At 39.9% G+C, this 26,476-nt stretch overlaps 1 protein-coding gene across 3 annotated transcripts in view; it reads left to right on the forward strand.

Moving 5' to 3' along the window:
* Positions 1 to 26,476, forward strand: part of scube3 (signal peptide, CUB domain, EGF-like 3) — a 92,433-nt gene that overhangs the window by 11,356 nt on the left and 54,601 nt on the right. For all 3 annotated transcript variants that reach the window (XM_053240739.1, XM_026920077.3, XM_026920078.3), the window contains exons 2-3: positions 17,322 to 17,444; positions 21,165 to 21,290. In XM_053240739.1, the coding sequence (XP_053096714.1) occupies positions 17,322 to 17,444; positions 21,165 to 21,290 (249 nt within the window). The remainder of the gene's footprint in view (positions 1 to 17,321; positions 17,445 to 21,164; positions 21,291 to 26,476) is intronic.

Genomic DNA, 26,476 nt, shown 5'->3' on the forward strand with positions numbered 1-26,476 from the left:
TTTAATAGTAGCTTCTGTTTGGCGATCTGATAATGCTAAAATAGGATTTCTGCTAGAATAATGATAATCAGTTTTCTTTCCTGTTACATTATCGTAACTGGTGAAATAGCTATGATGATACGCCAAGAGCACTAACAAATCTTTTAAAAATGCAAAATGTTGTCTATGTCGCAGCACCTGCTTCATCCTTTACCTGCCTCAGCTGCTGATTTCCTTAAGCCAGGGTATTCACGCTGAGGCAGGAGTGTGTGTGTTATCACTACGGCTCATGGGGCAATGTTTAGAGCTGTTGTACCAAGCTCAAGAAAAACACAGGCTCTCCTGTGAACTCTGAGGTTGTGCTGATAACCTGACTCCTGTTACAGTCACACTCTCGACGCTGCCAGAGAAAACTGCTCTACGTTACACTCTGCCTTCAGAGACCGAGTGTGTTCATCCTGCTGGACCTACTGCTATATAACTATACACTAAGAGTATATAGCTATAAGTAAATTAACTATACACTTAAAAATTTCTCAACACATTTTCGTATGAGCCACTCAGCACTGATTAACTCTGTTTATTCCACAGCGCTGTTGAATTCTTGATCTGATTGTTTAGACAGTGTTTAATTTTCTAGAACAGCAGCTCGTTTAGATGCACATGTTTATATCAATGCCCATGTTCTAATATGTTATCGTTTCTATAGCAACAGCTCATTCACAGGAACTTGTACAGCAAACGCTCCACATAATCAGATTTAAAATGGTGATATGGTGAAGTTTTCTGTGAGGGCATGTTATATAACATTTATGGAAGGAGTCTCCAGTGTCAGCGGTAAAGCTATAGCTTTAAGTTTTCCGACATCTTCAGGACAGAGGCGTTTACGTTATGAGAGGAAAGAGAGAAGTGAATGTTTATAGCTGCTAGAACGTAAGTGAACGAACTTGTTTCATGGACGTTCCACAACCTTAAATGCAACTATAAATAAATAAAAAGTATTACCTGTTGCTCTTTCTTTAAATAAAAACGTCAGACTTGCTGTGGTGTAAGAGGAATAAAACACTGCTGTTGTTGGAAACTGGTAACAGTAACTCCACTTCACATCATTGATTATTTTTCCCTGTAACAGCACACTCTTTTGTTTTATTCCTTACACAAATAACAATTTAACCATCAAACCCCAATAATGTGAGTTTGGATTATTTGGGATTGTGGTCAAGGGTTATTTCTGGAGCGGCTTCTCATATTAATGTGAAGGAAGGCCAGGGAATGCCAGAGGTTTAGGTTCTGAGCTAATGATTGGAAGGTTGCAGCGTGAAATCCCATTGTAAACATTGCTTGACCAGATGAGTAATAATATGTTGTATAATAATGTAAAATGGCAGACAGGCTCGGTTAAGATATGACAAGCTCACAAGCTAACGTTTTGTCAAGACTGGTAAAAAAGACGCCGTTTGTAGTTGTAGTGGAGCGAATTCAAAACTGGAAATGTTTTGGCTAGCGAAAATACTGATCAGTAAACATGGAACACGTTGACTCGTGATTTCTGCGTAATTAGAAAGCTGTGCTGAACACTGGGATTCACTTTGAGCGTGTGCAGTACCTGCCTGAGGGATGGGCTTTTTTAATTTTCTCAGCCTCCTTCTGTCTGTTGTGGTGCTTTAAACGGAATTCTTGGAATAATTTGGGTTAAACTTATTGACTTGCATTTTTCTTTCAGGGCAGCTTGACAAACAAATCCCTGAAAGGATCCCAGATATACACAAAAACACGCACATGCACATGCATGGACAGCCTGATTTGTCAACCGAGTAAACGTTCGTGAAGGTTTCGGTCACTTTCTCAACATCTGCATGTGAGGAGTTCATTGTTCACCTCATCCTCAGCCTGTTCCTCATTAGACCCTCTGAAAGATGCCTGTAATACTCATGTTCTGGCCTGCTCTGAAAAAAATTAGCTCCAAAAAAGCAGCATTTCTACAGGCAAACAAGTGCTGAGAGCTTCTTGTTGGTAGACCACATATTAGGAGTCATGAGCATCGCTTTTGGTTTCTAGGCTGAGCATCTGACTCACTCGCTTCCCATTAACTCTACGAGGTACGTGGTGGGTGTTCTGATGGTTTTCGTATCTAGAGGGAAAACTCTGACGAGCCCTAATCCAATCCCCAACATGGGTGCTCACTCATCATCCTGCCCACCTCAGGTCTCGATCAGTACCCGATTAGCATGCTAATCACATTTTTATTAAAACAACGTGATTGCTATATGATAGGAAAGCATACAGTATTAGAGTTCACCACTGCCAACTTGATCATAAGTATTCCACGTGTGATTGAAAAATGCATCATGTGGAAAAATCACAAGTGAAAATAAATTAATCAAGTGACAAATTACATGTAGTAATAAATGGATCAGGTGAAAACAAGTCATGTTTAAAAAGAAACATGAAAATATGAATCACGCCGAAAGTGAATCAGGGAAAAAATTGATATGAAATGTGAATCAAAATGTGAATTAAAAATCATGTGATAAAAATGAGTCGTGGAAAATCACATTAAAATGAATGAATCCTGTAAAGACACATGAAAAGATATGCATGAAAATTATGAATATTTTTTTCATGTAAATTCATAAATTTCATAAATTTCACATGTGAAGTGACTTTTCTGTAAGTGTTGATTTGATTCTATTTTTTGATTCCTTTTTGTTTAAATCTGATTATTTTCTGACATCTTTATTGCATGACTTTATAGGACTGGGTTTACGGGTTAAAGAGAAACATCACATGACTTCGCAGGCCATCGAGGATGGATGTGTGTTGCTACGTGGTTTAATGTGTGTGTTTACAGACTGCGAGTGTTTACATTCCGAGGCGCTGTAGTACATGAATGAAAGGAAATGCTTTAATCTGCTTAGTAAAGAGCAGAAAACACTCGGAGTATTCAACTGCAGCAGAACTAAACGGCGCTTCGTGACGGCTAAGCGCACGGAGATGACACGGTGATGATGACATTTAGAGGAGCGATGTCAAAAGCAGAGGAGCTGTGTGAATCTTAACCTGACCCACTAACCTTTTCATGATAGGCCTGATGTCACACAGCAGTTTGAAATGAGTATGAACTGTGAACACCATGACCCCAAATATGTCCTGAATCGCACGCACATGATGCCTGTACTTTTCCTTCCCGTTCCAGTGTGCTGTGAAGGCGAACAGGGAATTTATTAGCGTTTATGTAATGCTAGCTGACCTTGTTCATTCACTATTAACAGTGTTAGTGTTTTGTGGTGGAGAACTCCTCTAAAGCCAATATAGCCTATAAAGGTCTCTTTCGTAAGCGTGTGGTTTCTGCAGCCACCGTTATACATCACATCTTTCATGTTAAGACTTCTGAATCTACCTGTTTGCTATAAAACATCCGGAATGGAGCCAGTTATTTCTGAAATGCTAATTTTTAGCATATAATATAGTGCAGTGTGTGGCATTTGAACCCTGCTTCTGTACAGCTAGCAGCCTTGATCACACAGACCCAGTCATTTTATGGTTTGGTCCTACAGGAAACGCCTAAAAATATCAGGCTAACACTCTTGCTGTAATTGCCATGTTGGCCCCTCTTAAAGTCGCTTTAGTGACTAGCAGAAAGCAGCAGAGCGGGAGGCTAATTGGCACCTGCGGAGAGGAGAGAGAGCGAGCGCCCGTTAGCCTCAGTTCCCCCGAGCGTGTCATAAAAGTCGCAGCATCAAACTCTGCTGAAAGAGTCGGGCAGCTTTCATTTAAGACAGAAAGCTTTTCTTGACATTTGAAAACGGTTAACCTTAGCCAGGGATTTAGCATTGTTGCATTTTCACAGCGTATGCCTCCGAGCAGCTGCCATTGCTACACTGAGCGAACCTCACGTTAGCTGATCGCAGTTTTATTCATTTATTGAAGAAGACGGTGCAAAGATTTAAGGAAATACAGCCAAGTCAGCTTTTTTATAGTCTAGTTTTCAGAGATACTATTAATAACAGTGCAAACAATTAATAATGATATAAAAGTTACTAATTATACAAATTAGTGGTACAAAATATACTAATGGAACAAGCTAGTACTAGTGGTACGAAACATACCAAAAGTATAAAAGATACTAATGGTACAAACTAGCTACTACTAATGATACAAAATATATTAATACAAAATATACTCATGGCATAAACTGATACTAATGGTGCCATCTAGTACTAATGGTACAAACTAGTACAAATAGTACCAGTGATACTTAATGGCACAAACTAGTGCTAGTAGTACAAAAGATACTAAAGGTACAAACTAGTACTAATGACACAAATCATACTAATATTACAAACTAGTGGTACTAATGGTACAGACTAATACTACTGGAACAAAACATACTAATGTTACAAACTAAAAATATTAATACCATGTACTATATATACCATATATCATACCAACATACTAATAGTACAAAAGATGCTCATTGCACAAACTAGTAGTACTGGCACAAGATATTAAAGGTACACACTTCAACTGTTGGTATAAAAAAAAAATTAAAAAAAAAAGATGCTAATGGTACAAAAGATACTACTTTTGTGATGGTGATTTCCGTTACCTTGTAGTTTTTCAAGATTTATTTAATATTTCATTTAACATGAATAAAATTTCATTCAACAAAAACATTTTAAAAGTTTTATTTTATGCAGTAGTACAAAAGAAAAGTAGCGCTTTGGTTTGTCGTTGAATGATTTTGGCCCGATGTGTTTTGAATGTCTGTTTGTGTGCATCAGCAATAAAACCTTCCAGCTTTGAAACCTGAAACATTTTTATTAAACTTTGATCAGAGCTTTGACCAATTACTCAATTAGAAAAGTAAACACGGGCGTTTCCTCTGTTCTTTGTAGATCTGAAGCTGTCGGATTGATATTCTGAAGCTCTATTGTTTGGGGATTTCAGGGTAGCTTATGGCGACAGACACGGAGACGTGGTTGCGCATTTTCCTGTCATCTCTGCTGGCTGGTTCTGTTAAAGACCTCCAATGGCATACTGGTAACATTCCAGCTCCAAATAGTGATGAGTGGGGCTTCCTTGGTTAAAAAGCGTCTGGTAATCCTCCCAAAGCCTTACATGAGATGATTCATGTCCTGTTCTTCATGCTAATACAACAGTCTCATGTTTTGAACTTGACGCATCGTTTCCCATTAAATCCTCTGAAGCTTTTTTTTTTTCACACGTGGTGTTTTCAAGTTAGGGCTTTGGCAATATTTCCAGAACTGTCGTCTGCTGAAAATGCCTCTGGGAACGCAGACAACAATTGGTGATTTTGTCGAGGATATCAGCCTTCATACACTTGGAGGTTGTCGAAAGGAATCCTACTTTTCATTAAAGACCTTCCTTTGCCTGAGCTTGTATTAAACCTCACATCAAGGCACCTATCGTCTGCCTTTTCTTTTTTTTTTAAGTTTGCCGTTGGATAGTTGGAGATTTAGCAGCTCTTTATGTGAGGTATGTTTCGATACTACTGTGAACAAATGGCATCTTAAGTAGTTTCAAAAGCATTCGCTATATATTTCTTAAATAAATAACATTTTGATCGAATTGAACACTTGTCTTATTGTTGTTCTTGAGACTTAAAGTCGACGATTATGTTTCCATTATTTTATCTGTTGCTAGCAATAGCCAACGTCTGAAAACAAATTGCGAAATCAGTATTGCATTTAAAACCCCATCCATCACATCTGCTTCTATGTTAAGTAAGGAATAAAACATTTAGAAACATGCTTTTATAGGAAAAATAATCAACAACGGAGCTGGGAATTACTTTTACCACCCTGAAGCACATCCTGAAGTGTTTTATTCCTCTTATACTACAGACATTTGCTAAAGATTACATATTCTATTAATGAAAGAACATGTTACACTTTTATACGTTGCAGTTTAATGTTGTGGAATGATTACAAAAAAGTTAGTTCATGTTATCACTTATAACCAGCCTCTCTATTTGTCTCTCTCAGAAACAGAAAAAGCAGCTCGTCATGTTACGGAGAAACCAGAAGACTTTACTGTGGTGGAAAACTTAGTGTTACAAAACGCAGACACTGGAGACTCCTTCCAAAAAACTATTAAATAAACTTCCCCATATCAGCAATTACACACGTGTTAGTTTGTTAAAGAACGTGTTTTTATTTGGATTAGTATTAGTATTAATATTAGATTGTGTAGCTGTGTTGGCTGTGTTACTGTAGAAATAACATATTAGATCACGTGCAGTAATGTAAACCTAATATAATTAATCAGAATCGAGAATTCAGCAGTGCTGTGGTTTAAACAAAAAAGCTACGTTTTGAAATGTAATGTTGACTTGCTTATGTCGAAAGTCAGAAAAAAGCATCAAGCACAGAAAACATGTTGATTATAATTTCTTTTAGGATTAGTCAGGCTTAGGCTTGTGCAATATAATGATGATATCTTCACCTACCCGATATTACGTTGTCACGATATCCAGTGATGTTTATCGCTGGTTATATTGTACTACCAGCCACAGTATCTGACTGCACAGCTGGTCATATTATTACACACGTACACACTCCTGACTCTCCATAAACCTGAAATGTTGGAAATACTCGTTTTCTTATCTTTTTTGTTAACAGTTCTGGATAAAAGCATGTTCCTCTTATTGCGATATTTTAAAATGCAAAATGACAATCGGGGGAAAAATCAGTGTTGCACAAGCCTAGTTATTGTGCCGTTATACTCGAGCCTTTATTAGGAACAATCACTGAACGTCACACACATGACAGCGTAGTGATAAATAAAGCCCGTCCTTATTGTCCTTGTTATAAAGCAGACGTTTTTGTGGTGTTTTCTCTCCCATGTTGGAGGTTAAGAGCTTCATCTGGATCTGTTACTGCTGTGAGCAGTTTTATAAGGTGGTGAAAAGAGAGAGGTCCTTGTGTTGATGTTCTGCCATGTCTCTGCACGCACACACACACACACACACACACACACAGAGAGAGAGAGAACGGTCCGGTGATTCATCTGTTAGCAGAACGCTTTCATTTCAACACCCTCTCTCGGTTTCACAGCAGACTGCCTCTTTCCTTCAGAGCCTCTGTGGCTTTCCCTTCGTGTCATTAAGCTCAATCAGGAGGCCTATAAAAGCTCTACAAATGCGTTCTGCCCTCCGGTTTCTTTCAACACACTTTCTGTAGTCATTCCCTGCTCACTTGAGTACTGTCATCATCAGCGTTCTTCTTCACTGGCTTCCAAATAAATCGGTCTAATAATAGTTAAAATAATTTATACAGTTCAGTTCTCGAGATGCTGATTCATTTTCTGTACCAGCAGTAGTGCAGCTGTAAATCACAGGCATTATATTAATAATAACGTTAATAATATTGTTGTACTTGTTCATGGACTTGTGAGTGATCGCTTCACATAATCTGATTAAAAATGTCTGTAACTGTTGACATAGTGAAGTTTTTTGTAAGGAGATGTTGATGTAATATGTGTGGAAGGAGTCTCCAGTGTCAGCGCTTTGTAACAGTCAGAAGTGTAACTTTTCCGACGTCTTCAGGACAGACGTGTCGACGTTTTTGTGTTCTCTCAGTAACATGACAAGCTGCGTTTGTTTTTTTGTCTTTTAACTTCAAGAGAGAAAAAAGACTCTACTTTTTTAGAGTTTTCCTCCCCATTGCATTCTCTCCTTTAATTTATTTTTTAAATTTACTTATTTACATTTTTTTTCCATTCCTGTTTTACTAAAAATTGCATTTTTGTTGACGGGCACATGCGCATGTGCATAATATTTTCCATCTCTTTTCTCTCTCCTTTCTTATTTTTTTTTTTTATTTTTACTTGTAACATTTCTTTTGATGTTCATTTTTTTCACTGTTATTTTTTTCTTTTCCTTTTTATTCATTTCCTTTTTGTCTTTGTCTCCCTCTCTTTGGAGTGACTGTAATAGTCCAAAAAAAACAACAACATAACTTTATATATTGTTACCAGTCTTTGTCTTCCAAAGAGGGAGATGACAGGAAGAAAAAAAGAATATATGCCTAAATGAAGGTGCAAACTTTTTCAACTTTTTGGAAAATCAGAATATGTCACTCTTAAGGGAAAAATGGTTCAGTCTTGGACCATTAAGGTTTCTCCAGCTTGTCCCTCTGCTGGAGTTTCTATGTCAAGCGCTAGAACAGAGAGCTTATACAGATGTGTAATATCTCTCTGCTGTTAACTGTGTGCTTTGAAAGCTCCGAGTTCCTCATCACCCTGACCATCTCCGTCTCTGAGAGCTCCGAGTTCATCATCATCCTGACCGTCTCCGTCTCTGAGAGCTCCGAGTTCATCACAACCCTGACCATCTCCATCTCTGAGAGCTCCGAGTTCCTCATCGCCCTGACCGTCTCCGTGTCGGAGAGCTCCGAGTTCCTCATCGCCCTGACCGTCTCCGTCTCTGAGAGCTCCGAGTTCCTCATCATCCTGACCGTCTCCGTCTAGGAAAGCTCCAAGTTCCTCATCGCCCTGACCGTCTCCGTCTCTGAGAGCTCCGAGTTCATTATCGCCCTGACCGTCTCCATCTCTGAGAGCTCCGAGTTCATTATCACCTGACCGTCTCCATCTCTGAGAGCTCCGAGTTCATTATCACCTGACCGTCTCCGTCTCTGAGAGCTCTGAGTTCATCACCCTGACCGTCTCCGTCTCGGAGAGCTCCGAGTTCATCACCCTGACCGTCTCCGTCTCGGAGAGCTCCAAGTTCCTCATCGCCCTGACCGTCTCCGTGTCTGAGAGCTCCGAGTTGATCATCATTCTGAGTTCCTGTAAGTTGATTGTTGTTTGAAGGCAGGAAAGAGTCCGGAGTGGCGAGTGTGTGCAGCGCTGAGAGGACATGTGTGAGCTGACCATATTACTTTTACGAGCTGCTCCGTCCACACACAGTGCACTCCTTCATTAGTTTCAGGAAAAGGGCTGGTGGGGGGGCAGGGGGGGGGGGGGGATGCTAAATTCTGCTCCCATGTTGACGTCTGCGTTTCATCGACACACTTTTTTTCAGCCGGCCAGTCTGCACGTCGCCTAATAACCCAGTGTGACGAGCTGTCAGTGTTCACACCCTGCACACTTACACACACACACACACACACACACACACAATATCCTCAATATATCTTTCGCACTCTATCTTTCAGTGTAGTGTTCTCTCTGTCTGTCTTGTCTCTTTCTCTCTTCTTTTTCTTTTTCTTCCTTTGTGTTTCTATCTCTGTCTCCCTCTGTCCTGCTCCTGTCTGTCAGTCTTTCTCACACCCTCTCTGTTTCTCTCCATGTGTCTCTTTTCTTCTGTCTGTCAGTCTTTCTCACGCTCTCTATGTTTCTGTCTCCTTCTCTGTCTCTCTGTCTTTCTCTCTGTTTCTCTGTCTCCCTCTCTCCTTCTGTCTCTCTCACACCCTCTCTCTTTCTAATTATCTGTCTGTTTTACTTCTCTCTCTCTCTGAGAGAGAGAGAGAGAGAGAGAAAAAGTTTCCCTCTCTATCGTTATTACTCTCTCTCGCTCTGTTTCTGTCTGTCTGTCTGTTTTATCTCTCTCTCTCTCATACTCTCTGTCTCTGAAGTGCACTATTTCTGGTATCTTGAGCTAAAGGAGAAGAGGTGTGTGTGTGTGTGTGTGTGTGTGTGTGTGTATGTATGTAAACACTGAGGGTCTCTGCGCTCTGAGTAAACACTGCCCCGTGTTTGAACTGCACACCTTTTTAACGTAGTTGGCGCCTAAATATACCCGAGTGGGGCAATACGGAGGGCAGGAAAAGCACCCTGGCACCTCATCATCTGCCCGCACCTCCTCACAACTACACACACACACACACACATGCAGTAGCACACGTCTTGAAGAAACTCTCCTTTTTTACAGTTTGGTATCATTTTGAGGTGTAAGACCTGCTTCCTAAAACTGTAGTGAAAAGCAAGTGGTTGTGTGGATAATTATATAGCTGTTTTACAAAATCTTTCATTTTATTTATATCATAAAATGAGGTTACATTGCATAACTAAAATGTTATTTGTTTCAGATATATGAAAATTTCGGAATGTATTTTTACACAGACGTCCATACTCTTAGCTACATTTCCGCTACATTGCCGTCGTAGGTCAAGAACAAAACTAAAGAAACAAATGTCAGCGCTAGCTCATTATTTATTATAACTGACTGAAAGCAGAATTTTGAAGTTCTGTTAGTTTAGAACAGTTTGTAAAGATTGTGGCTTTGAGAGGAGCGAATTAATATCTCCGAAGTCGTATCTGTACTCAGTCATTTTTAATTTGGTCTATTTATTCAATTTACTCTTGCCAAATGCCATTTCATTAGAATTTACTAACCTCTCTTTTCTCTAAAAGTATCATTACACTCAGTTTAAAAATTTTTTTTTTACATACAGCACTACTGGTTTGTTGGAATTTTGTTAGCAAACTTAGATATTGTGATACATGTTGGTTTTCAGAGTTAATTTTAAAAAGCGTCTTGATGTCGGACACCTTTTAAATGTCAGACTGATACTGTACTCCATAAACGCTCCTTGTGGAGTAATAGATTTATACGCAGATGTCAGACTGATTCAATGCTTCTGGCAGTAACAGTGCGTTCACATTGTGCTGAGATTACAGTAATTACAAGTTTCCACTAATGTCTTCATGAAACACATAATTACCAGCTGCAAACTAGTCATTTTAAAGCACCACTTGGAACATTTTGTGATAGATGTCTGATTTGACACTTGTAACTTTATATTCTTAACAAATGATGGAAAAGAAATGGCCACATCCTTCCCGGTTAAGTAGTTAGTGTCAGGATAATGTCAGGATTTAATTAAATTCAACTCTATAGTTATAGTTTATAACACTATAGTCTAGAGGTTAAAGCAATTTTCTAGAAATGGGTTTATATTAACTATAATTATATTATAAAAAAGGACATTTTAGCTTTATATTGCAGTTAAACAAAGTTAAAGTATATTGTCAGTGCATCCATTTTCTTATTGTGTGTGTAATATATATATATATATATATATATATATATATATATATATATATATATATATATACGTATATATATTTCTTGACTCTGATCGGTCAGAAGGTGTTGATTAATTTTCTCTAACAGCACCTCTGACGGAAGTGCAGCTGCAAATCATACATCAGTTATATTATTTTACAAATCAATTATATCAGTTAAATATATATATTAATGCACTTCTTCTAATACGTTATCATTTCTATAGTAACAACTTCAGTACAATACATACTTGTATGGCAGACGCTTCATGTAATCTATGACTGTTCATAAATGGATTTAAAAATGAAAAGCATATGATCATTGGTATTGTGACGCTTTCTGTGTATTAAATGTTTATGGAAGGAGTCTCCAGTGTCAGTGCTTTGTAACAGTCAGTAAGTTTCCCAACATGGGACAGTCTTCAGGACAGAGGAGAAGAGAGAGAAAAAAGAGAGGCTGCTGAGGGAACGACTGCGTAAGTGAGAACAGGAAGTGAGCTGTTGTCTGGACATTCACATCATTAAATGTAACTACAAACAAGTATATAATAAGATTTATAGGAATTATCTGAACATCATCTGATCATTTTGTTGAGGAATTTCCTAACAACAAATGTTCTATTCAAAGGTCAAGCCAGTTTCCAAGAATCTTCAAGTTGTCTTCTCGCACAATAATTAATTATTAATAAAGCCATGTTGTAGATGGTGATGAGGGTGTGATAAGATGTTTTAAAGCTTTCCTAGTGCCAGTCTCAGAGAAACGGAAGCTTCTAGCTGTAATGTTATTTAGCTTGTGGGCTCATTTAGCAGCTAGGTTCAGTGATCTTGCTTTAAACAACATGATCTGACTCAAAATTCATAGACATGAGAGCAATTCCAATGGAATTTATACAAATGAAGTCATACGATAAAGCTGTGATTTCTAATTCCACCCCTCACTCTAACCACTGCAGTGCTGCTGCTCCAAAGGCTTGGAACTGCTTCCTGAACCTTCACTGCCAGTAAGGCGTTCAGAAAGAGTTAAATCAGTGTTTCCACACAAATTGTTCCCTTTGAAGCTGTTGAAAACATTGCAAAACATTGTTGAGGGGCAAAATCTCTATTTTCAACTTTAATTTAAAAAAAAAATGTGATTTGATCACAACAATGTTTTTTTTTATTGAAAACAGAGGGGAAGGAAAGAGAAAGAAAGAAAGAAAGAGAAAGAAAGAAAGAACAAACAGGAGCAGGAAATTTGGGGATGAGAAAGAAACAAAGGGGTAGGGGAATTGTGGGGATAAGAAAGAGAAAGAAAGAAAGAAAGAAAGAAAGAAAGAAAGAAAGAAAGAAAGAAAAAGAAAAGCAGGAAGTTTGGAGATAAGAAAGAAAAGGGGTGGGGGAAGAGTAGAGAAAAAGAAAGAAAGAAAAAGAGCAGAAAGTTAGGAGATAAAAAAGAAAGAAAAGAGTGGAGAGAAAGAAAGAAAGAAAGAAAGAAAAAGAAAGGCAGGAGGTTTGGAGATAAGAGAAAGAAAGAAACAAACAAAGAAAGAGGAGAAAATTTTTTTGGTTTAAAGCAGATTCTAAACTTTTAACCAGCAATGTATATGTACACACACACACACACACACACACACACACACATACATACACATATACAGTACATACACATAGACACACCCAGACAGGCAGTGTATCCTGGGAGACACAAACCGTACAAATTTAAATAAATATATTCTGGAGAAAAAAAAGAAAGTAAGTAGTAATAATTCATTGTAAGTGTTTTTATATTCTTTCCCATTAAAGGGTTAATCATTTTGTAATCAAAAGGCTACGTGTTCCTTTGTGCTTCGAGTTCCACATTTCCTGATTAAGAATAGTAGCATTGTGTAGCCAGGATGGCTGGATGAGCGAGGTGTGTTGCAGTTCGGTGAGGAGCTTCTCTCCACTCTACATATCCACTCTACATATAGTGACTAAACATGAGCAGGAGCGATCTCTCTGAAGTCATAGAAAGCAAACAACTGGCCATTTTCCCTGATGTATATTGCTAATTCGACACCCTCTGCATGTATAGCATTGTACTTTATTGATTCTTTGAAATGGAAAACTGAGTCTGAACAGGCCGTGATATTGATATTGATATTGATATTGTGCAGAAATAATGTATGCAGTTTATAGAGTGCAAAGGAGGGAGAGCAAAAAGAAGCAGCGTGAGTCAATTTCTAGGCATGCGTTACTTAGCCCAAGCGTATTTTTTTTCTTTTTAAATGTCAGAGGAATGTTCTTAAAAGCCCACTTTCAGACAGATTAACGCTGACATGTTTATTTGCTCTGTGAAAAAAGCATTTGTGTTTTGAACCAGCACTTTTTTTTGTGGCTTTTTGCCTTGGATGCTTGACACTTGGAATCACTTTCTTTTACCAGTAATTATTTGTCTTCAGATTCAATTTTCAGTTGATCATTAAAACGTTATTAGGTGCTTTCTGCTGGTTGAAGGACAGACTAGATGCATATTCTGGGTATGATCTGAGCATGTAATCATTCAGTTTTCCCTGTTGGTCATCTGGGAGCAGAATTTCTGCCCTTGGCCAAAGCTGAGCAGATTAGCCCTCATTAGCCAGGCGACTCAATCTGCTTGATCTTTTGCTTTCAGTATTTCTTTTAAAGTTGATTAATTTGGCATCTCCTATTGGCCAAAGATATGAAATAGACCCTCAGATCTTCCAAAAATTACCTGCTGAGTTCTTTTGGAAGCATCCGATGTGGTTAGAGCTCCTGAATCAATCGTGATTAGCCATGTTTAAACGATAAAGCTAGGTAGGACTGAAACATTTGTGTCTTTCAGTACATTTCACTGATAGAAAGTTCTAGGATTTTTAGTCAGTTTGAGAAACTAACCAGCTAGAAAACTAAGTGGAGTCTATATCTGAGCAAATGTGTGAGTTAGCTTGCTGTAAACCAGAGTTGTTTTTTTTTTCCTCTGCTATGTATCACCACACCACCAAATGATGATGCATTACCCTTTCAATTTAAGTCTTTCTCTGACACGTCTGCTGGGCTCAAGTGCTCTGTAGATACAGTACAGCAGCTCTAAAAGCCCCCTAATGTAAACAGTTTCTCATCAAATGCACTTTACATTTGAGTAATATATAAGTCCACAGAGCCACTACGTTTACCCTACACGACTCTTGTCCAGATACTCATCTTTGTAGTTGTGTGAAAAAAATCTGTGGGCCCACGTAATGAAAAAAAGACAAATCCATACAAATCTGTCTGGATTATTAAGATCAGCTGTAATGTGGTTGTTTGCGAATCTGAGGGCTGTTAAGTTTAAGCTAGGTTAAGCTAGGCTATCACATTATCTTGAAGCAGCTGGCTGTTCCCTGCTGAAAAAAACAGTCTGGAACAGTTAGCTGGTTGTTTTGGGTGGTTTTAGAAGAGTTTTAAACACTTACAGCCTGGTTCTAACTGACCAGGCTGGTTTTAGTTTGTCAGGTCTGTTTGTTTTGATGGTATTAGAGAGGTTTTGGATACTTACAAGCTGGTTCAAGCTGGTTGGCTTGACAAGCCTGGTTGGTCAGGCTGGTTTTACCTGGTTAGGCCAGTTTGGTTTTATGGTATTAGAGGGGTTTTGGACACTTGCAGGCTGGCTGTAGCTGGTCAGGCTTGTTTGGTTTGGTGGCGTTAGAGGGTTTTTTGGATACCTACAGGTTCTAGTTGGCATGCTGGTTCTGGCTAGTTAGGCTTGTTTGGTTTGATGGAATTAGAGGGGTTTTGGACACTTACAGGCTGGTTCTAGCTGGATGGGTTGACTAGCCTGGATGGTCAGGTTGGTTCTGGCTGGTCAGGCTACTTCTAGCTGTCCAGACTGGTTCTGGCTTTGTCAGGTCTGTTTGTTATGATGGTTAGGCCGGTTTGGTTTTATGGTATTAGAGGGGTTTTGGACACTTGCAAGCCGGTTCTAGCCGGTCAGGCTTGGTCTAGCTCGTCAGGTTGGTAGCTCGACTTGTTTGATTTGATCAGGCTGGGACCAACTAATGCCTGTCAGGCTGGGAGTCAAATTGGCCAATCAGCTAGACCAGTGTAACACCACCTAGACCAGGGTGGGAGAGTAGCCAAACCAGCCTGAAAAAAATAAGACCAGTAAACCATCTTATGCTAGTCTAAGCTGTCTTTTAAACAGGATTATCATAAAGTATACAGTGTACAATCTGCCTGTAGTTTAATCTTCTCACTCTTATTCTTATCTCTTTAATTCAAACAACCATATTTTAGACTTTTTTCTCCTCTGTGTGTTAATAAGCCACTCAGGCAACCTCGTGTAAACAGTTTCCAAAACTAGCTTAAACTGTTCTTGGCATTAGTGATTTCAGCTTTTTAAATGAAAGAGAATAGCTTGTTGCTCTCTCTCCCTCATTTTTTTGGTTTCTTCTGTTTTCTGTTTAATTTTATAAACAGAAATGTCTACTTTTTAGAGCTCTACACTACAAGCCTCGGTTAAACAATAAAGCTATGTGTGCCACTGAACCAGACAGGGGGATAAGCCCCCGAAAGGGCCTTCGGTATGTTTTATGGATGGAAACTTTAGTCTCTCAACCAATTTGGTGCACCAGTATTAGCTTATTTATGACTCTAATTAGCTCAAGGTATTAAATTAGAGACCAAAATAAACATTCCATTCCAGGTCAGTTCCACTTTTCCTTTCCTCATGTCTTTGTCCGAAATTCCTTGGATGCGCTTGTGAAGAGATTATGGAGTTTCAGGGGCAAAACTTTTGAGTGTTTTTGTACAAAAAAGAGAGGGTGGTATTAAAAGTGACAGGCAGCTGCTCCTGTAATGATAAACATTCAGCAGTAATTACTCAGATTAAACATTTTCTTCTGTTCGTCTGTCTGTATGTGCCTGAACTGGCAACGACTCTCTTAATGCGACGCAACAAACGTGATACAAAAAAAGAGCCGTAATTTGCAATCTACATTCCTTTCTGATTAGCCTGCCAGATTAGAGCCACGTCTGTTTCTATTACAGCTAATAGTAGAATTGTTTGTTGTTGCGTTTAAGTAAAGACAGAGACGCGAATCTCCTGCTAACTTGTTCATCATGCGGCTGCGTCTTTGCACGTGCTTTCAGGTATGAAGCAACAGTGGGGTTTTCTTTTTAACCCCCAAATCAATGCCAGATCATCACGCCAGGGCAATCAGCTTAGCGCATCCAGGCCTGAAGAGATCTGAGGCAGATATTGGCTTGGGCTTGATGTGCTGGTTTTAAATGGTGCAGCTGGAGGCAGCGGTAATACTGTTGAGTTTACTCAGTCGCTCTGCTGTGACGGGAACTAGCCTTCACGGGAAGATACAGAGATGAGAGGGAAGGTCTTAACAGGAAATGATAAAGAAAGAAGATACAACATTGGTTGTTACTTAGGGAGAAAATAGTTCTTGCCATGCACTTTGAAGTTTCACGCACTGTAAGTATGAAAGGGCTATTCTTACGCACTTGTTGAAGTGATACAAAGCATAAAAAAAATATCTGTACGCTGATCTGCATTTTGCAATTAGTTAGTGATATTGAAACCCTAGGTTCACACTAACAAGTGGCAAAGCAACAGATGAGCATTCAGAATTCAGCAGCAGCACCAAGCGATAATCGCACTCAGATTTTCTCAGTTCTGTGCGAATTAGTAAAGGTAAAGCAGCAAATCCAAACTATTGGCTGGAATGATTTCTCAAACCAATCCTATGGTGCATGTGGTCCAACGTTTCTTCAGTTCCCTGCTCACAACTTTACCTACCTGCAGTTAGTTCGCATTTACTGGAAGAAAACTTATAACCATGGTTTCATCTTTAATACTGTAATATACAACCTCTTATTAAATGTGTATAGAGGCATTATGAAGAAAATTAAAGCGTGGAAGGAAGTGCCAGAGATAGTACAGTTAGCTTGCTTTGCTAATCTAATCTGAGAACGAAGCTAGTACGAAAGCTAGCACATAACCTGTAAATCAAACAACCAAATTTAGCACAGGTTAGTGTATTATTTAATTTAGCTAATTAGCTTTTGGCTTCTTTTTTGGCTTCTACCATTTCTCATTGGAACAAAAAAGAGCCCACGCCCCCAAAAGTGACAACAGTAGCAGTCACTTGTCATAATGTCGTGATATGCTTTCTTGAAAGTGTTGTGGGTATCATCTATACTCCTGTAACACAAAGACACTTACACCAAATTATAGAACCTACTACACCCTGGTATCATCGATAAATCAAAACTGTATAGTAAATTCTTCCTTTCTACCCAATGTCCTCTAACTTCATATCTTGTGTGCTCTCTCTCTCCAGATGTGGACGAGTGCGTGGAGACGACGGACAACTGCAGCATTGACGCTATCTGCCAGAACACATTCAGATCGTACAAATGCATCTGCAAGTCCGGTTATAAAGGAGACGGAAAGCACTGTGAAGGTACGGCTCACAGAAGCATGACTTTTAGCTGATGAATCACCTTCGGACCAATCAGAATTCACCAGTGTGTTGGAGATTCTGGGATGCTTGCATTTGACCAATCGTCTGTGTTCAGTACACTCTGGTTAAAGGGTAAAGGTGTTTGAGAAATGCAATTTGACAAATTTGCATTAGTTTTTTATGAGTTCTTGGCAGTGGACATAGACTTTTGGAACCTGCTGTATAGCAAACCTGTAAAGCTTTCTGTAGCCAACTAAGAAGTTTGTATGATTTGTTAGAGCATTCATTACCTTTAACTACCCAGTGTTAGTGTTGTGTATATGTGTATCTGTGCGTACAGTAACTTTGCACTCCTTCAGTTCCTTGGCTGCACTTTCCGACTCGCATTGGGGAACGGAGTCGCAGGATCAAGTGAGCACTTAAGAAAAGATTTTATTTAGATCTATCCACTGCTCATGTGATAGAGAAGGAAATTTCTTACACATGTTTAGTGATTATTTAGGATTTGAAAGCGAGCATCTGTTAGTGCTGCCAAGCAGGCGGCGATATGATACTCAGCAGGGGGATGCTGGGAGCCACAGGCTGTTTTTTTCTCTGGATCTGAAGCTCTTCAGAATGCTCATCCATCTATCCTTTTATCGCTCAGACAATTTTCACCTTGTCCCATCAACATTCCTGCATTCACTCCTGTTCTCGTGCTTCCTGGCCTTCGGTTGCCTGTGGCTGCCTGCCATGAATGTTATAAGCATTATAAATGAGGACATGAACTAAGTCATAAAAGCAGAAAAAGGCTTGGATGTTGAGTAAAATGTTGTGGGCGGACTGCCAGTTATGAGAGGACGTCCGCCGAGATTTGAGGAAAGGAGAGAGGGCGCGTGCGGTATAAGAGGCCGCTGTGTTTGTCTGGCTGCCTCGGCTCTCCAAATAACCCTCTCTGGCTACAAACGCCCCAGGCGAAACCTCAAAGGGCCAGCGTGCTCGGGACTGTTTGTGCATCAGATGGACTGCACTCCTTGCTGACCTAGGATCAGTGTCTGAATGCCTTGACTTGGATGTGCTGGATGTGCTGTTTGAACTGCATTTCAGCACTCTAAGGAAGAGAAATCAGTGAATCCTTATCCTTCCAGAGCCTTTGCTGAACTCAACCAAGAAAAGATCGATAACAAATACAAAGAAGTAGCATAAATGGAGCGATGATATCCACTAAAGACACTGCAGCACTGCAAAGGTTCCTTTCATTAAAAGCATTTTTCTTGGATGAAAAACAATAAATTTCAACAGCTGCATCTGTCTGTTTCTGAGTAATGGCATGTAAACAGTGTGATTGTAATGAATGAGAGCTGAGAGAGTGGTGACTGAAGCCCTCTGCCCTTGACCGCTCTGACCCGGTGTTAGAGTGCCGATGTTATCTTTTGATTTATGGTGTGACCTGAGTTTCCGAATGACTGAACAAAATGCCTTTTAAGTGAGTGGACAATGCTGATTTTCCAGAAATGTTTGCGTCCGGGGTGGTTTCCTGGACATAGTTAATCATCTTGAGGATCAGTTCCATTTTAGGATGTAAGCTGTGCTGAAAAGTCACAAAAACTAAATTGTTGTGGTTTTTACAAACCTAGACTGAGGTTTAGGGGTCTTTTTCTTGTCAGCTGAGGCAAAAAGACCTAGAAGAAGAAGAAGAAGCAGGAGGAGGAGAAGGAATTTGTCCAGGAACTGCAAACATGAGTTGGACATTCCTCCTTTACAGGCAAACTCAGCAAAGGGCACCAGGGGAGTCTGGATAATTAGTGCTCAATTGGGTAGCAAACGAGAGGGGTTGGCCTGCATGTTCTTGACCCAGTAAAGAAGAAAGATTTTCAACCTAGTAGAGCAGAACACTTAAAGAGCTCTTGTGTTATTTCAACTGTTGGGTTTCTCCTTAGCAGCTCGACTGAAGTCTACCTCCTTTTGCCGGGAACTGTTCTTCACTTCATGACCGTTGATGATACTGCGGTGGTCCACAGCAACAGCCATTTTGTGCCAAAGACACAATGACAGACTGGCCATGTCTAGATTCTGCCTACTCTACATGAGTGGTGAGAGAGAGCAGATAGCAGGTCCAGTTATGTTCTCTTGGATTTTGCGGCGACAGATGGCTGTGGCAAATTTGACATTGGAACTTCGGCACCCCGGTGATATATTAAGAATTTAGACAATTGTGCTACTTTATAGTCATCCATTTGCCATCAATTTGTGGTTCCTTTACTCAACTGAAGTTTGTTCAAGTTAGATTGAACTCAAGTTAGTTTGAAGTTTGATTGTTAGATGAGTCATCAAGTCAATGTCAATATGGTTTATGAGAAGGAACTTCTTTTGGTGTAACATGGCTTGCCTTAGTTGCCTTAGTAGTAGTAATTCAGAAACTGTTTCCATCAACCAACACTTATTATAAAAAAAAAAAAAAAAAAAGCAAAAGTGATCTGGCAGTTTGACCAGCATGACCTGTGTTTTGGGAGCTGGTAGCTGGTCAGATCATGCTGAATTTTACAGCAACTTCAGCTTTTTTTAAAGGAACCTGTCAGATTGCAGTGTCTTTTAGGCAAGTTCTGCTCTTTGGCGCTTCAGTGATGTTGACCCAATCATTCATCCACTGGTCATCTAACAAACTTCACTTGGGTTGATGTAATGAATGTAAAGAACGGTCCTTGGATGACTATGGGAGGATTCCAGAGGTGTGCAACTGCTCTCTTGATGAAAATAATGGCCTAATCTCACCTGTCGCTCAGCACAATGTTAACCAAAGCAGACTTGTGTTCATCAATATGTTAAATTAGCAGCGGTTTGGAAAGGTACACATCCTGAATACAAGGGAATACATCCTGGATGGAAAGCCAGGCCATGGCAGGGCACCATGCACACAGTCATTCACAGTTAGAGTAATTTAGTGTAGCTAATCCACCTACCACCTACCACGTCTAACCCCAGACAGACATCTGGAGAAGGACAAGTAGTGTAAAAAACAAAAAAACCTAGAATGCAGTTCAGAGCCCAGTCATTAATCAGGAATGCCCTCTGTGATTCAAATTAGCAACTACCCTCTTCATTTTCTAACTGTTTCATTCAGGTCAGTACAGGATACTGGGGAAAACATTTACAAAGGTCATTTATATATCATTAAAAAACCATCATGGAATCCCATGTGTTTTCTTCTTCTGTTCCCGGCTGTGTATATATCGGCCCTGTTTTTCCTTTGCTTTGCTTGTTAGTGTTTATTCTCATTACTCAGCAGTGTTTTCTCATTCTTAAGTTCTCATATATCTCTCGTTGAAGTGTTTTCCGTTGCTGTTTGTGGTTTAAGTTATGCTCGTGTTGGGATTGTGTCTCTTGGGAAAGGAAATAAAGCCACCCTGCAGCACGTGTATCTTGGTTCTCTTTAGATAAAAATGAATCGAATTTGTCAAGTTGTTCAATCGCAAAGCCACTTTACAGAAATCCTTAATGAAAAAGCCAGAAGCACCAGTGGTGAGGAAAAACTCCCTGAGATGACATGTGGAAGAAACCGTGAGACGATCCAAACTCGTTCTCTTCTGCGTGGTACCAGATAGTGGGATTATTAATCGTTACAGTATACAGGTGTAAAAGATAAAGGTGTATAAAGATATTATATCATCTTTATGTTGTCTTTATGCTAATCATGTTTATTCTTTCTTTTCTCTCTATCCCTCTTTTCGTGTCTCACTGCAGACATCGACGAGTGTGCAAGCGAATATAACGGAGGATGCGTCCACGAGTGCATCAACATCCCAGGAAACTACCGGTGCACGTGCTACGACGGCTTCCGCCTAGCACACGACGGCCATAACTGCCTGGGTTAGTCTGTGTGTCTGTGTATACGTCTGTGTGTGTTTGTCTTGTCTCTGGACCTTGTTTTGTGGACATGTGCTGAAAAAAAATCCCCTGCAGTCTCTAATAATAATCTTTCATCCTTTCCTGGTGCCCCTATGAGCAGATAAGCGCACGGCACTGTGTCGCTGAGTGTGTGTTTGGACTCTGCAAGTGCATTTCTGCTACATTTACTAACCGAATGTTCCAGATCAGCAATGTCAATCTAAACAAAGCTTCCATGTGCGATTCAGATTTGGGTTATGTAACTGAGTAAGTGACTTCAGATCTTTAACTGAAAGCAGAACGAGCATATGCAAATAACCAAACAAAATTGAATGTTTTATGGGTAATCGTGTTGTTTTATTATTCCCCCCCCCCCCTCTCTCTCTCTTTCTCTCTCTCTCACATGGATAATGTGGATAAATTCCCTTGAAGCAATAACATTAGAGACATCAGTGTGTAACTGTGTATACACCTCTGGTGTGGTCTGCATAAGTGAATCATTTCTTAATCTCACACATCATCACAAACCTTTAGTCACTTCTGCTCAGTGTGTTCCAGTCTGTTTTATCTAAATCGTACTTATTTTGCCTTTAATGAGCTCTTTATATACAATAATATAATTGAATGGGGTTGCTCTCTGACTTTTAGATTGCAGGCACAGGCTTGTAGAACACACAGTCCCTCTTAAAGCCTTTTCTAACTGATCTTTATCACCAGGAACACAAAGTAATCTAATACGCACTTGTAAAGAGCTCTCTTCTGCAATCATTTGATCTCCTGTTTGTGCTCGGTACTCGCTTGCAAACACAGTGCTTCGTTTCAGTTCATTTAGCCTGACTGGCCCTGGTGGAGATCATTTGTGACCGTGTTGGGCAGGCGTATAATTTGTTATCTCTGCTTCTCCGGCCCACCTACAGGCCTCCTTTGATATCTGCGAGTGTGGCTTGTTTATTTTATGTCCCTCTTGTCGGCACTCAATCGAAGCGTTTTGTGCTCGTCACATCTGAGCTGACGGCAACAAGGCAGAGTAAATAAGCAGGTTCGCAAATTGATTTCTCTTATCTCCGTGCCATCTGGAATCCACGCTCTCACTTGTCTAAGATTCTTATTCTTGCCCAAAATATGTCACAACACAAAGATCAGTTTACTTTGATTTGGGATCATGCAGGAACTCTGAATCTTGTTCCTGTTTAAGATTTACATTTAAATTGATTCATTAGGCAGGTTCAAATCCATGCACAGAGCTGCTAATGCATCGGAAATTATAAAAGTTTCCTTTTATAAATATTCTTCCAGTTGACCACAGCGGTGTAGCAAGGGTTAGAGGAAATGTTCAGTTTAATGATCGTTAAATCATCTTCTGTTAGCACCTTATCTTAGGGTCACAGTGGATCCTATGCCAGGAACACTAGGTCTGAGGGATGGGACTCCAATCCAATGCAGGATTTAAACCATGACAATATTTACATACCTAAAGCTTATACCAGCACTGCTTTTTTTATCAGCTAAACTGTAGGTGTACAGTTACTGACTGGAGTCCATTTGTTGCTCCATGTTTCACCCCCCGTCTACCCCACTGATCTAGTGCAAACGGATGACCCAATGACCAGATATTATTTGGGGGGTGGACCATTCTCACTGTTTAAATACTCAGAAAAGCAGGGTGTTGGGTGTTTCTTGAAGGTTCTGAGGGAATCTGGGTGATTCATTCCACTATCATGGAAGTGAGAAGACTCTGGTTTTAGACTACAGGTATCACCTTTTATTCACAGGTTGTAACAGTCGAGTGAAACATAGACCCTGTAGGTGGGGGAAAGACCTGATGCTTAGTCTGGCAAGCATCAAGGCAAACATCAAGGATCTTGTGCTTAGGTCAACCCTTATCTTTAGGTCCTTTATGTTTTGGTCAATACTAAACATAAGGTTTGGGCTGATTTTCAAAAGTGCTAAATGAACCTGATCTCATAAAAATGTATACATTTCAACAACTAATGCGTTCTAAACAGATACAAATACAGATACGAATAGGCACTATTCCTTTTTGTTTTTCTTTTCAGAAAGCTCACCACAAAGGTTCACAGGGCATCTGGTTGGGATTAAACATCTCCATTGGGACTGGGATCCTGTGGAATGCAAGAAAAATGCCACTCAGTCCGGTGGTTTTTACTTTAAAGTGGGCGGGTGGTGCAACGAGCACTCAGGTACACTGTGGCCAAAAGATTGTGGACACCTACCCATCACAGCCATATGTGCTTGTTGAACATCTCACTCCAGATTTATTCCCCCTTTGCTGTTATAATAAGCTCCACTCTTCTGGGAAGGTTTTTCACTAGATTTTGGAGCGTGGCTGTGGGGATTTGTGAGGAGGTCTGGGGTGCAGTCGGTGTTCCAGTTCATCCCAGAGGTGTTCAGTGGGGTTGAGGTCAGGGCTCTGTGCAGGACTCTCGAGTTCTTCCACTCCAACCTTCACACACCATGTCTTCATGGAGCTCGCTTTGTGCACAACGTTATGCTGGAACCAGTTTGGGTCTTTTGGTTCCAGTGAAGGGAAATTGTAATGTTATACCATACAAAGACATTCTCTACAATTGTATGTTTGCAAAATATTGGAGATAAGAAAGAAAAAAACCTTTCTGGTTTAGGCCCTGCCCACTTTGGGTATAAATCTGAATGCAGATATTTGGAGCATTAAGCAGATAGTGGCATTACATTACACCCTTAATACGAACAAGCACAATACAAACAAGGACAAATTGTTTGGATTTCATACAGTATGGATGAAATCAGAAGAAAAGGTATGAACGCTAACCCCACTGTAGGCACCAGGTCCGTGGCTGCTCTAGAACTCAAGCACATTCAGTTTTTCAGATAAAAACACTCTAAACATAAGCGCATAAATTTGTTATGGTGTATAATATGGTGTATAATACCAGTGGTATTGTCTGTTGTAGTGTTCATTTTAGACTGCAGAAAGTAATTCATTATTTTTAAGAAGAGTTGGCTTTAAAGCTATGTCCCAAACCTTACATTGTGGTAATAAGTAACCTACAGCAGTGTACAATTTTGACATTCAATTTTGTGTGGTATGTGGTTTGGGATGCAGCCAGCGACAAGAGGCAACCTTTAAAAACATTATCCGTGCAAATAGGAGCAGGCAAGAGAGTTTTACAGGTCCGATATTTTATGAGACCTATTACGCTTTTTTAAATAAGATTAGGAATGTTTCAGAAAGCATCCACGCAGCAGAATGGTGTGTTGTTGTTTCCCAGTTAGTCTATCTGAGTTGCATATTTGAATTACAAGATTTCATTGAACAATTATTTGTTCTAAAATATGGTCAAACCTGAAAGCCAGATTCCCTAAGGAGTGCTGTGAGTAGAAATATTTTTTGTTGAAAGGTAATGCGAGGAATGCGATGTGGTCGTTATGCACTTATGATGTCATGAATTTGTAGGCTGTTATGATTACCTTCAATGAATTTCATAAGTTTGCACCTGTGAATTTTACCCCTAACCATAATGTTCATAACTTTTCATAATAATTGAGTTGTACAAATTGTTGCAAATGGGCAATAACTCAATTTTCGAACATGTGATATTAGTTTAATGTACAGGTTACTATAAGATAGACCTGAAGCTGTTCCTGTCTGTCTCAGCGTATTGGATAAGCACATGGCATAAACAGTGTCATCTTTGATAAATGTGTGATGAATGTGTTACATATTCATTGGTTGTTTTGCTCCCCCCCTATCTCCCCCATCAGTAAACCTATTTCTGTTATATACACAGCAATTTAGATGTGATGTAGAAAGCTACAAGCTGTGGCATTAGGCCCCATGCTGGTTTAAACTGACTTTTTGTGAAGATCTGGCCATCTCAAGCTCTAAAGCACGGCTAAAAATACCCGACTCGGCTGACTCCTCGTTTCCATGGGCTCTTTTTTTTCAGTGGAGAGAGGAAAAGTGAAAAATCCTTTAATCTTGTCAGGAAAGACTTTATTCTGTTTGTTTGGATTTGGCTTTACCCGTGCCCTTCCCTCCAGCCGGTGAAAGAACAAGTCCTGTTTTTAAGGGTGAATCTTTGGATTAGTGTTGAGACAGCTAAGCCTTTGGTCAGCTCTTTTGGAGGTTCTGTCTCCTCTGGAGCTTTTCTGCTTTCCTCGTTGAAAGCCAGGTTGAAGCCAGCACGGTGTTTATGCATGTCATTATTTCTGCTTGCCTTCCTTGCAGAGGTGTGTGGCTAAATATTTGTGGACCAGCGCTTCGTTTGCTGGCGCGTCGAAAACCGTGTAGTTTCTAAAAGCCTACAAATTAAAAGTACAAACATCTTAATGGGAGGGCTTGCTCCTCTTATAGGAATGGGGTCTGGATATCACTTTGATTCACTCGATCTTTATGGACAAGGCACGTTTTGGACAAGGCCTCCTTGTTTTAAGCTACACACACACACACACACACACACACACTAACCACATAAAATAGTGGTTGGTTCCCTTACCTTTTGGCTACAGGACATTGATTGTTTCAGTACAATACTGAAAGGAAAGGCTTTCTGATTGGTGATTGGGGTGATGGCAGTGGTCATGACAAACCCACATGGATTTGCTACAAATTCATTGTGAATTGAGTCGACAGGGCAACACTGTAGTTAGCGTGCCACCTCACAGCTCAAGGTTCCCCAGTGCAATCCTGAGTTCACATGATCTCTTCATGTCCATCCGGGTTTCCTCTGGGTTCTTCAGTTTCTTCCCACCCAGTAAAAACATCCCCATAATTGGATTGGCTGCAGTAGTTTCCCCTAGATGTGAATAAATGTGCACATATGTGTCTGAATGGTGTCCTGCAATGGACTGGCGTCCCATCCAGTGTGTATTCCCAACAGGGATGTAACCAAATACAAATGCATCATTCGCAGTGAACAGATAATGTGTTCTAAACAGATACAAATACAGATATATATATATATATATATAGGTGGCACACTACTGAGTTGTTGTGTGTGTGGGTTGTTTTTTTTTTTTTTTTTTAAGAAAGTTTGGCAGAAGGGTTCACAGCGCATCTTGTTGAGGCTAGTGGTGTGCATCTGGACTGGGATGCCATGGGACAGAAGTTTGTTTGTTTTTTACTTTCATGCAAGTGAGTGGTCAGATTTTAGAGTGTTCATTCATCC

Source organism: Pangasianodon hypophthalmus, chromosome 16, assembly GCF_027358585.1.
Source record: "Pangasianodon hypophthalmus isolate fPanHyp1 chromosome 16, fPanHyp1.pri, whole genome shotgun sequence".
In the NCBI taxonomy this organism is placed as follows: domain Eukaryota; kingdom Metazoa; phylum Chordata; class Actinopteri; order Siluriformes; family Pangasiidae; genus Pangasianodon; species Pangasianodon hypophthalmus.